The sequence below is a fragment of the Amphiprion ocellaris genome, chromosome 7 (assembly GCF_022539595.1).
Source record: "Amphiprion ocellaris isolate individual 3 ecotype Okinawa chromosome 7, ASM2253959v1, whole genome shotgun sequence".
Lineage (NCBI taxonomy): Eukaryota > Metazoa > Chordata > Actinopteri > Pomacentridae > Amphiprion > Amphiprion ocellaris.
In genome coordinates this window covers 12,795,756-12,808,113 of record NC_072772.1, presented here as the reverse complement: position 1 = coordinate 12,808,113, position 12,358 = coordinate 12,795,756, and the positions used below count along the sequence as shown (strand labels likewise).

Sequence of the window (12,358 nt, the reverse complement as noted above, 5' to 3'; positions counted from 1 at the left end):
GCCAGACGGCCTTCACGCTGTCTGCTTTAGCTCTCAAGTGCTAAATTCTGAGCCATGACATGATGTGTTTCTGTTGAGTGCTGAGAAGTTTAGGGAGCTTAGTAATGTTTATGGCATCTTTTACCACAGAAGTACTAAGAACAGTAGGTGTTACTGCATTTTTAGTCGACTCATATTAAAGCCATCATTCAACATCATTCCTATGAATGCTCTCAGCTTCATACTATAAATATTTTCCAAAGAATGAAGCTCTCATCAACTGCTGATGGGAATACTTAATCTGCACCGAGAAGATCTAGAGGAATTTATTAGTTTATTGGTATTGTTGTTGTTGCCTGACAGAACTAATAAAACGGCTAGATGGATGCGTTCTTGACTCGCAGCAAGCTCATAACTTAAGCTGACAAGTCTACTTTCAAACAGAGACAAGATGGTTATAAATATGCATCAAGCAGAGGGGAGAAAAATCATAAATATTCATTGTTCAGTTAAAATATCATGGGTGCTCAGTGGTTCACATCTGCACTGCGAGCCACAAACGTTGCCGGGTCTGAATCCCATCAACTCTTCCTTATCTGCTCTTTCTGGCTGCGAACGAAGAGGTGAGAAGAGTGTGTGTGTGAACTCGCTCACATGGGAAATGAACCGACAAATCGGGATGAAATGAAAATCAAACGAGAGGGGGTTGACTGAGAAGGGCAATTACCTCTAATGAACAACATTTGTCCCCAGCACACAGACTCAATCAGATCATCCCTCCTCCTCTCAGTCTCTATTCCGGCTCTACCTCTACGCTCCTGTCATCATCCCCGTGCTTCCCTCTCTGCCTCTCGCGATGCCCTCCTCCCTCTCCCCGTCATCATCCCTCTGCTGTTGTCAGATTGTTGATCTCCCCAGAGGGACTGTGGGATGCTGGAGGAGTACGACAGTAACAGGTGTCTCATTACTGTGCTAATAGCGGGGCCACCGAGAGACGTACACATATATATCTTTACAGTGACAAGGAGCGGCAAAGATGTTAACTCCTCCACTTTCCTCACATTCCTGTGCTCTCTCCGTCATTTCATGGGTGAATTACCAGCCATGAATGATTTTTAATGTCGACTGCCTAGAGCCAAAATCTATCTTGAGACGAATGCCCACACGATTGCCACCCATTATCAAACCTTCCATTTAACACAGCCGCAAGATTTACTTGAAAGTTGAAGCGCTAAGATGAAACAATTTTTTTTTTTTTTTGGGGGGGGGTGTCACCTCCAACTCCTCTTCTATTTTACTGCCACATCAGAAGAAATCGTGACATGAAAATGGGCCGCAAAGATAATTGATAACACCATAAAACCACTGTTTAAAGACACTAGCTTCTCCTCTTGACTTGGATCCTGTTTACAGTACAGAAGGATCTGGTGAGCTCATTAAAGTCTCTCATTCATCAGCTGGAGACTTAGTTCGGTGCACATAACACCACAATTGCACAAACAATCTTCCACACTTAAACAAACCCCAATGAGGCATGTAACTGGTAGTTTGTGCCTGGCTGCATGCTTGTTAGAGAGATATCAGCTGCTTAAATTGTGTTTCTCTGCATTACTGTGAGCAAAGACAATGCAAGTGCGCTTGTGTGCCTCCAGATGCATGTTTATATGCATAGGTGGCTGCTGGGGTGCATGTGTCGGTATTCATACTCGTGTTCTGCAGTATCAGATAACAAAGTGTGTTTATGTAGCAGGTGCAGGCTGAAAATGAAAACCATTATCAAAGAAGAATATCCCGCTGCAACGTATGAATAAATCAATGACGGGAGAAGCAATGTGTGTAAGCATGGATGTATTAGGAGAGCTCCTTCTACATATATCCAAGGTGTGAACTCTGCAATTCTACTTCATGTGAGCGATTTGCTGTATTCGTCAATCCAAAGAACGCAAAGAGCATGCATACTTTTACTGAATCCTGACAGTTTGAGTGCTTTGCAAGCTACCAAGGGTTACTTTCTATGTACATGTTTTGTGTGTGCATGTATGCGTGTGTGATTCATCGCATGAAGCTCATGGGTCATTACCCAGTCAGTCCGAGGACACAAGAGGCCATTATCCAAGGGAGTCTGGATGCTAAATGTTTAATAAGCCTCGAAAGCGGATGTCCTGTTTTTCTTCTCATATATTACACGTGTCAAGTAAACAGCTACCAATTAAAATCAGTAAGATCTACACGTATGAAAGAAACAGCATAATAGCTGAATGGGATCGTGTTTCTGCTCATCAAGACAGTTGGATCTGAAACTAATTTTAAAATTCTGTGTATGTTTGGTGCAGTGTATAGCAAAGAGAGGAGTGTGAATGTGTTGGCTCAGCAAGTCCTGAGAGATGTTGAGCTGGCAGAGATGAGTCACATAGCAATCTGATTAGCCTCCTCTCTTTGCCCTCCATCAAAGCCAAAGTTTGTCATCATCATTCAGTATGTATCTCTGCACTGCACCATATTCAGTTAAAAATTTAACGCAAATAGACATAAAAAAAAAATGCTCAAACATTTTGTGGTGTTTTCTATTTATTACCAAATACCTGTAAAGGATATACAAAATAAATCACTTTAGAAATATCAGCAGTATACTTGTGCCTGACATGAATGTGGTTCGCACATTACCATTGCAATACTATAACAGTATTGTCAGTGTGGCAACAGTTGTGACAGTTTGTGTAAATACTGTTACTGAACAGCAGAGGAAAACATTACCCAGCTGATTTTCCTCTGAGGAGATCTCTATAGCCGTCACTGCAGTTTCCAAGTGTGGAGTTTTCTGCTGAAGTGCTGTAGGACTGCCAGAACTGCCTCTGTACACATCCATCCATGGATGATTGTCATAAAATGTTACACATCCTGGTGGTTTGTGGTAGTAATCTGACAGGCAGTGAGTCTTCTGGCAGCTTGGGGATTCCATCCAGGACCTCCAGCTTTGGCAAACAGTTGAAAACACTGCAGACGGAGACGGAGAATGATGAAGATAAAGAAAAAGGACTCCCTCTTCTTTACATATTCATACATCGCCATCCCGATCATCTGAGCCTTCTCACCGTGCACGGTAGTCCTGAGTGAAGGTTACCGGGTTGCGGGTCAGGTTTAGGGAGCGCAGTGGGCTGTTCCCCAGAGCTCCCAGTCCCCCCAGGGAGCCGATGGCATTCTCAGACAGACAAAGATGCTCCACCGCTGGGAGCTTTGGCAGCTGATGCAGAGACACCAGGTGGTTTCTGTGCAGGTTTAGCACTCTGCACCTGCCCAAAGGAAACACAAACATCAGTTAGCTTTCTTTTTGTGATTATATGTCATGCAATTGCATTTGGTGAAAGGGCAATAAAAGCACCAAAAAACAACATGATCAGTAGATTCCACTCATGGGAGCATCTAAAGGGGAAACAGAAGTGTGAAGTTACAGTCATGTTACTGCGTTCCCACCAGATAAGTACATACAGTGGAGAATAAAATGACAGACGCACCACATGAGGAAATAAACTTGCAGCTCCCATATGGTGAAAATCCATTTTAATGTGTTTTTGTGGTTGTTATAAATTTCAAGGTGTAAAATAAAAGCTGTTAGGATATGAAAACATTACTTCTGCCATTGCCAAGCCCCCCGCAACTAGATACCCTCTCAGCTTTACGAGCTAGTAAAAAGTTAATCCAGGTGCTGTGTAACGCCTAACTAAACAAAAACCGCCCAGCTACACATATGCAGACAGCATGTTCTTCCTAAAGTAGGTAGAAACAGCAGCAGCTCATTGATCTTCAGAGCAAAGCAGCTGGTGTAAAACAGCCCTAAAAATATGGGTTATACAGTCATGGTGAAATGAACCGTCCTTGAAATCTTGATTAATTTGCTAATTTGCTCAATATGGGGCCCTTAACCCTTTAACATCCAAGGCTCATATAGGCCGCCTGGATTTTTTCATTTGGGCTGTAAAAGAGTCAGAAATCATACAATGAGTGATTGCGTTTACGCTTTTTTTCAGAACAACCTAAGCTTTCAATATCTGGCAATATCTGACATAAAGTATGTGTTTAGACAATGTAACAATAGTTTAAAGTGGAAAAAAAAACTGACTTGGATTTTTCAGGATTTTACTAAATTAGGAACTGGAGTTGAACATGAACAAAATAATAGACAACAAAAGTGTGAACTATAATAAATATTTACAAAAATGTTTATTTTATAATACTTGTAAAATGGGAGCGGCGCTGCTCCCGTGGGATTTTGTGATGGACATCGTTGCACATGGTCCTTTGACATACTGTAACACCCTGTAAGGTACATCTTCTCTTCTTTTAGGAACCGTTTGAATTTTCTCTCTAGCGCAAATGGTTGAGGAGTTACAGTAATTTAAAGAGCGCTCGTAAAATGGGAGCGGGGCTGCTCCCGTGGGATTTCAAGGGTTAAGGAAATACAAGTTAGCACAAAAATGTGTCATCCTTAGCTAAACAGTTGCGATAGTGTAGCGGTTCTCCAACTTTTTCTGACAGGCCCCTTCTATAAGTTGAGAAACAAGTTCACAACCCATCACCATTATTAATGATAGAAGTGACTAATAACAGGGGATCCAAGCTGAATTATATATATTTTTTTAAATCAGGATGATAGCATCAGAAAACTCTTGTTTATTTTCCCTACATAAATTATATTCTTTCTACTTGGCTTCATATTTTTCTTCTGGTCATTCACTCCACCCCCTGTAGCTGCTCTGTGCTCTCTCCAATTAGCCTGCCACACAATCTGACCACCACTGCTACAGTGTATCAGCTTAAAGGAAAGTCTGATGAGCCCCACGTTGTTACCAGAAATAGCTGACATTACCAAGAGAACCAAGCAACAGCAGTGATTTAGAGTCTTAAGAAAGTTGCTCAGAAGCACCGAACTGTTATGTATAATTATACCTTCAGAAGAAACCATTTAAAACTGCATGATGTGAGTTTCAAAAGCCGCCAGAAATGTCATTTGGGAAATTCTTTTATCAACACTCCTGCACAGCTCATGCAGATGCAGCCTACAGTCTGAAGTAGTAGCCAAAAACTGGATTCATGAGGTAATGGAATAATGCAATATTACTTGACAAGACATTTATCTCCATTTTAACGGCTGAACGCATTCAATAAAGCTGTTACGAATAATGTCTACCACATTTGTATATTTCTATCTGAGACTTCTTGAAAGATTTATTAGCATTCTGAATTAAATATTTCATATTTATATTTTTGTAGTCTTCAGGGAGCTGAGCAAATTGTCTACCAGCTGAGGGAGTTGTGGTGCAGCTTGAGTAATGTAGTTTATACCTTGGCAAGCGTACAGAACTCAGGTTGGTGAGAGAGTTGTCAATCAGTTGGAGTTTCTCCACACGAATCAACCGGCGTAGAATCCGAAGGAAGTTCTCCTTCTGGAAGGGATCCCCCAAGTCCTGGTAGGACAAATTTAACTCCTGAGAAGAGACAGGCGGTTGAACCATCAGGGTCTTTCTATTCATCTTCCCTCCCTAAATCTGTGTCACCGTTCTTCTTCTGTGCTGTACATCTTTAACACCACACACACCCACACGTATCCTGCCTGCTAACTCACCACACAGTTTTCCCAGTTCTCTTGCAGTCTCTCCTCCCATCTCTGTCCTTCCTCCTCTCTCCTCCTCCTCCTCCTCCATCTCTCCAAACTGATGTCACCCCCCTCTCTTAGACACAGCTCCTCTTCTGATGGCCCTTGTTGATTATATTGTCAGAACAAAAAAGTATGAAACAATATTCTCATAATTGTTATCTATCAGGTGAAAATGAAAAAAAACTGTTCCTAATTCTGCATACAGCTTAAATAGTTATTGTTTCTGTTTTTTTTTGTCACAGTATGCATGTTCTTTAACTACTACATTTAATGAAACACATAAATGGAAGACACACTTGGATGGAAGACTTCTTTCAGTTCAAATCATTTAAATTTAACCAAGGCTCTTTGTAGAAGTCCCTTTTTAAAATTCAGCTTTGGCAATTGAGGCCGCTCCAGGATGACACAAAACCAGTTGTACGATTCATTGCTTCTTTTTTACTCCTACAAGAGCTAAAGAAAGTTTTTTTTAAACAAACGTTCTCGAACAAAGAAACCACAGTGCCGCAGTGAGTGCATAAGCAAAAAAAAAAAACTTCACAGAGAACTATACTCCCTTCTATTCTTTCACAGGAAGTGCAAAGTAGAACAGTTGCTGCATATATTTTTGATATGCAAAGGCAACACTGCTGGATTTCTAATATTATACACACACCTTCTCTAACCCTGGGGCAGGTCAGCTGGTCACCTGTGACATCACACTGCTCCAGGCGATGCCACGACACAAACCTGAACCGACTTGATGGAAGCTAAAAAGAAGAAGAAGAAAATATAGGTGGTCACTTAGCGGGACAACCAGTAACAAATGAGCTACCTTCTGTGAATCTAGAAGTCCCTAGAAAAGCCTTGAAGATACGGTAAAAGTCATCATTCGGCTAAGTTCCTTAAAGATCATATCATCAGAGGTTATGACATCATGTATAACACATAGACGGTTTGTATACTAGATGTGCAGAGGCTTGAAGACCATCCAGTGTAATGCGTTGTGAATGTAGAAGACACCAGTGATGAGTTGTATCCTTCTACAAACTTAATCAAGTTCCACTCATTGGTAGACAAACTAATTTCTGGTGCTATTTAGCAGTCAAATATATGTTATGTTGCTGGGCAAAAAGAGAGTTGCACATGTGAATGACCTGGAAGAACAGGAGACACGTTTTTGCAGTTTCATCTACCCTTGCCTCCCATTAGGCTATAATAAACTTTATTCCTTCAGATGCAGATAGCATGCAGCCAAAATCAACGGGTCACTATTGGGTTATACTGCTACATGTGTTGACAAGGTGAAACTCCTTTAAAGTCTGATTGTCTGATAACAACACACTATCTTCCTTTCCTTTATGTATCAGTGCTGCCATATTTTTCCAATACAAATCTTTCCAGCACCTACTGTATTACAAGTATCACATGACACTAAATGATCAAATACCAGATCCACCTGCTTCTGCCATTAAATACAGTGTCCAAGTAATGATCAACATTAAAGTATTTTCCATTTGTGTGTTTCTTTTTTTCAGAAATTCCAACATCCAAATTGAGATGATTTTAGAGACATTTTAATTTATTAATACAACAATGTGGCATGAAATCAAATGTGCTGTTCTGCTCACTGTTTTTGCTACTCCACTGGGTTGCAGTTCCAGCCTCAGTTGTTCTCCTTACTTGACCTTTTCAACCCTCTCAGACTCATCCTGTTCACCTTTTCTTCGTCTGTGTAACTCTACACCCTCTTCTGTTGAACTAGACACAGGATTGACCCCACTCCAGCTGACCACCACTCTTCACGGAGTGGGCACTCAACAGGTTACCATGTTCACATCATATGAAATACATGGTAGAGAAAACACAGTAGAAATGAAATAGAATGTAGCAAAGAGGATTTAACTCTTACATAACTCTAGTGTAAATTTTGTCATAGAGGTTGTTTAATGTGTGAAATAAACAGATAACTAGCATGCTGATGCAAATAGTCAAAATGCAAAATGTGGGTAATTCGGTCTTCTATACATCTTTTATTTTACAAAAATATACAGTCATTTTACTGACATACTGATACTATACCACATTAAGGAAAAAAAGATGTAATGCCATTGCTACCTTTAGTTAACACTGTCTGAAACAGAAGCATCCATCATATACATAATGATAAAAACTGAATCAAGAGGCTTTTTTTACTTGGCAAAAAATGTCCCTAGACCTAGACTTGCTATTTTGCTGCAGGATATAAAGCAATACATTTTGCAGTCAAGAGCATATACATGAAATACTTTTTCACCACAAGTGGGAATCTGTGCATGGAACATAGGGAGGAACAGGTTAGAAGCCATTTTTCATCTTCCTTAATTCAAATAGTTGGGAGAGTAAAAAATCATTCTGCACAGCAGACTGGGTGAGGGGCAAGGGGCCAGTGGCTTGAGGGTAAAACAGCGAGCGCAGAGAATAGACTGGGAATATTAGGTACAGCTCAGAGACGGGTAAAAGTGGAGAGGGAGAAAGGCTGAAATGGAGGGATTGGAAGATGAAAGGATGAGGACACAGGAGACGTGACGAAACTATACTTGTGAAAGGAGGGCAAGGAGCACCAGTGCCTTGAGGGCAACAGCAATAAACGATTACTGGCATGAGTGTGTGTGTGTGTGTGTGTGTGTGCGTGTGTGTGTGTGTGACTTACAGGTGTAGATACTAGTCCAGAATCAGGACTGTGGTCCACAGAAAGGGGTGTGCGTGTAACCCTGAGATCAGAGCACTGGGACGAGTGGGATTTGGGAAAACTGCCACTGAGAGTGTTCACACCTGAAGAACTGAGAGAAAAAGCAACAGATGGGGTCATCAGGTACATGTTCACATGTTTGGTCTCTGTTTGAAGGGGAGCTGTGTTTTGGTAACGTAAGCCCTGGTGTGTGCTGAAACCTTGACCACCAGCCGAGTGGTTAGAGTTACAGTGAACTGGGCTTGACAATGCAGATTAGGACCCGTTGCCATGGCACCGGTGGACACCTGAGCAGGTGCTATTAGCTTATAATAGCCGTTGTATGCAGGGGTTAGCTGGACCCTGGGGCCTCTATAATTGATGGTGAATGCTCTGTAGTGGTTCGTTTTGTAGTTAGCCTACAAAAGAGTTAACTAGATGATAAAATATATATACAAAAATAAATAAATAAATGTAACTTTAGAAAGCAAAGGTTTGGGACGTTTAAGGCTAGGTTAGCTTGACCTAGCTAGTTTGTTTTAAATTAGCCGAGTTTCCATGTAACTGCACCGAGCTTTTCAAGTTATATTTACATTTTTGAGGTGCAAAAGCAACACAGACCAAACTTGTAGAGTTAAATCTGGCTTCGGAAGTCACTTGAGACTAATTAAATTGGCAAACATGACGGAATAAATCCCTGATGTAGACGCGGTTGGTTTAGCTTACCTTTCTGACATGTCCCAATCGCCTTGTGATAAGTTCCCCTGGCCTTCTTCAGCACATCGGCTCGGTTTAGCCCTGTAGCCCCGTAGCTGTTACCCATGGGGCCCGGTGAGTTTGTTAGTATTCACGGAGGGAAAGGGAACTGTCCCGTTGGCTCGGTTGTGGCTCTGGAGACACCGGTGTACGGGCCGCCGCTGCTGCTGCTGCTGGTGAGACGCTGCTGGAGCCGCAGGACACGACTGGTCTCCAGGCTGCCGGTTGCCTAGCAACAGAAAGTAAACTGCAGGTCACTGCTGATCGCAGCCTCAGCAGACTAAAATTAATATTCAACTTTTTTAATGAACTGTGACAGCTTAATTACCTTAAGCACAATGACACTTCTCCAAAAAACTCGACTTGCATTGTGTGTTAGCACAAAGACAGTGCTGCAAAGCTGTGATGGAGTTTTTGTCTTTAATTATATGGGCCTATTTTTAGAGTAAATCTGACCCACAACGAAGCACAATATGCGGCTATTCTTTTATTCTTGTCACAAATTCTCCTCCATCTTCTCATGTTTTTTGAGTGCCTCTTTTCTCTAGTGTCCTTTCTTTTATCCTGCTGGAATTTATTCTTTCAGTCGGGTCTGAAAATGAAAATAAATTCATTTTTGGTGAGTAAGTGTTTCTTTAATGTAGTGACAGATCGTTTTTATAGGGGTGGCCAAGCTGAGACCATTTGTCACATTTGGGTGGCACAGTGTCTCATTAATTATTATTTCCTGCAAATTGCTGTAAGCCAGATGTTCATTATTTGGTCACTCCCTGTTACCATTTGCTTATGGAGGCAAGATAATTAGAACCCATTCAGTATAACAATCTTTTTGTGCAGAATTGAGTTGATTTAATATCGAGAATGTTTGCTAAAGTTCTGATTTTTTTAATTGTTGATATAGCTCATAAAATGATTACAATTTTGATCACGAGATAAGTCGACTACACATAGAACACGGATGATAAAAGTGTCCTTGCTCTGCTCAGAACACCCACCTAGTCTCAGCATCATAAGTCCATCCAGCTTTGTGATTCTTTCTTTTTGCTGAAGGTTGTGAGTCATTCTTGTGTTGCTTTGTAGTTTGCGCCACTTGTTTCCACAGCTCTTCAAAACAGGTTTCATTCCTACCGTTTGTGTCTGTACAAGAGCTTCAGCTAAATCCCTTGCAAAACCTAAATCATACACACTTTAATCAATAACACATAATAACACACTGTATATTTGCATGTAATGAAAAAATGCAAATTAAAAAAATAAAAACAGATATGTTTTTTTTAATGTCTATACACTTTCAGTTACAATAGTACGCACAAAATTGTGTGTGGTGGCATTCTTGGGTACTGAATTAAAGCAGTGTTGAAGCTACTAAAAACAATGTGGAAAAGAGAGAATTGGTGATATGAATATATATATATATATATATATATATATATATATATATATATATATATATATATATATATATATATATATATATATATATATATATAAAAAAATATATATATATATATATATTCACTCCTCTCCATAAGTCCTGAATTTAAATGTGATTTTAGATAAAGTGTGGACGTAGCTGCAAAATGTATCAAATGTGAAACTGTCTCTATTTAAATAAAGGTTATTGTAAATGTGTGAGAATGTGTACAGTTGCTTCAATATATGCTAAAAACTACTTATTGTACTGTTTAAATGGTTGATTATACATTATATTTTGTGAGGTTAGATGTTTTGTGCATCAATATTTAGTAGCAAGGAGCCACAGCTAAGAAGTAACACAAAATAATAAAAACTAGTTAAATTATCTCAAAAACGGTGTTGGAGTAAATGTAATTACTTTCCAGCTCAACCAGTAACTGGAAGCAGTCGCAGCTTCGGGACAGCTTCCTTGTCTTTTCTTGTGGTTTCTGTCTTTCAGCACAGTATGTTGTCACGGCGAGGAGGAGAGATAAGGATGGTGCGCACAATGAAGACATACGGCACAGATATCATACCAGCTGGTGAAAGTAATTTAGATTATAAATAACTTCCTCCACCCGTGGGCTTTCATTCCTCAACAATGCAGCTTGTTGTGTTTCAGACACTGCAGCACTGAAACACACTGTGCACACTGAAGAGATGAAAAAGCCATTAGATATTTCTTGGAGGTAAATGAAGACCTTTAGAACTGCATGAGACAGTACAAACTATTCCCTCTGACTTTGTACGCAGCACTAACTTGTTTTTAGGAGATTTATTGCCTCTGCTTGTTATTACAAGAGTCATCATCTGCAGTGGTTTAAACTACAGTTTGTATCAGCTAGTGCTATATATTAATTAAATGATTTCTCTTGTTTTGTTCTTTTACAGCCTGTTTCTTTCCGTGTAGAAATCTTGTCACGGAAAATTGGTGTCTCAGCTGAAGATGGGGACAACAGTTACCACATCAAAGCATGTTTTTGTGTTGTTTGTTGTGGAAGCATCTGTTGGGGATGTAATTATCAGGGCGTGCAGGCAGAAATAGGTGTGTTCGTGTTCGTGTTAGACGTGGTGTGACAATTATTTCACATAAAACCAAAAATATAGATAAATACATAAATATTCAAAATGTACATATGTATATTGTGTGAGTTTAAATTTAATAAGTAGAAAATGTAGATTGAAAAATTTATTATTTATAACTATTTACCATATTTGGATCCAACAGTTTATAATAATTGTACTTTATAGTTCACTACTAGTCAGCTGAACTGTTTTTTTTACAATCCTTTGTTGTTTCACACATCATAAACATATACTGACTTGTATTTTCTTACAGTTTCATTAATAAGTGCCATTCATCCGTAACAGTGCAGGTCTCATTTGTCCTTGGTCACAGTATATCTTTGCCTTGACCCGTGATATGATCTGTTTCCTTGTGTGTGTGTGTGAGTGTGTGTGTGTGTGTGTGTGTGTGTGTGTGTGTGTGTGTGTGTGTGTGTGTGTGTGTGTGTGTGTGTGTGTGTGTGTGTGTGTGTGTGTGTTAGGTGAAGCAGGCCTGAAACTACTCCAAGTTGCCTTGGCAGGACATTGTCTGGCCTGGGACACTGAGCTGAGCTTCTGCCATGAACCAGTCTTTTATTATTCAGGCACAGAAGGCTTCATAACTAAAGCATTGCATGTTTATCATTCACGTTGAAACCTTTATTTAAAGAACGCAGTGCAAACCTAGCAGTAGCTGGAAAGCTGCTTTAGTGGTTGTGCAGCTTTTGAATTACTGATGGACGTGTTGTTTTATAGCTGGAGTGTCCTTGAATCATATAAAA

At 40.1% G+C, this 12,358-nt stretch overlaps 1 protein-coding gene across 1 annotated transcript; it reads right to left on the bottom strand.

Annotated features, from left to right (window-relative positions):
- Nucleotides 1-2,512: 2,512 nt before the first annotated feature.
- Nucleotides 2,513-9,288, bottom strand: LOC111587521 (uncharacterized). Its single transcript, XM_023297500.3, has 7 exons — nucleotides 9,048-9,288; nucleotides 8,304-8,433; nucleotides 6,288-6,381; nucleotides 5,600-5,733; nucleotides 5,320-5,462; nucleotides 3,072-3,269; nucleotides 2,513-2,973 (listed from the first exon to the last, which is right to left on the bottom strand). Exons 1-7 carry the CDS (start codon nucleotides 9,056-9,058, stop codon nucleotides 2,859-2,861), a joined length of 825 nt encoding a protein of 274 aa, XP_023153268.1. The 5' UTR covers nucleotides 9,059-9,288; the 3' UTR covers nucleotides 2,513-2,858.
- Nucleotides 9,289-12,358: the final 3,070 nt, after the last annotated feature.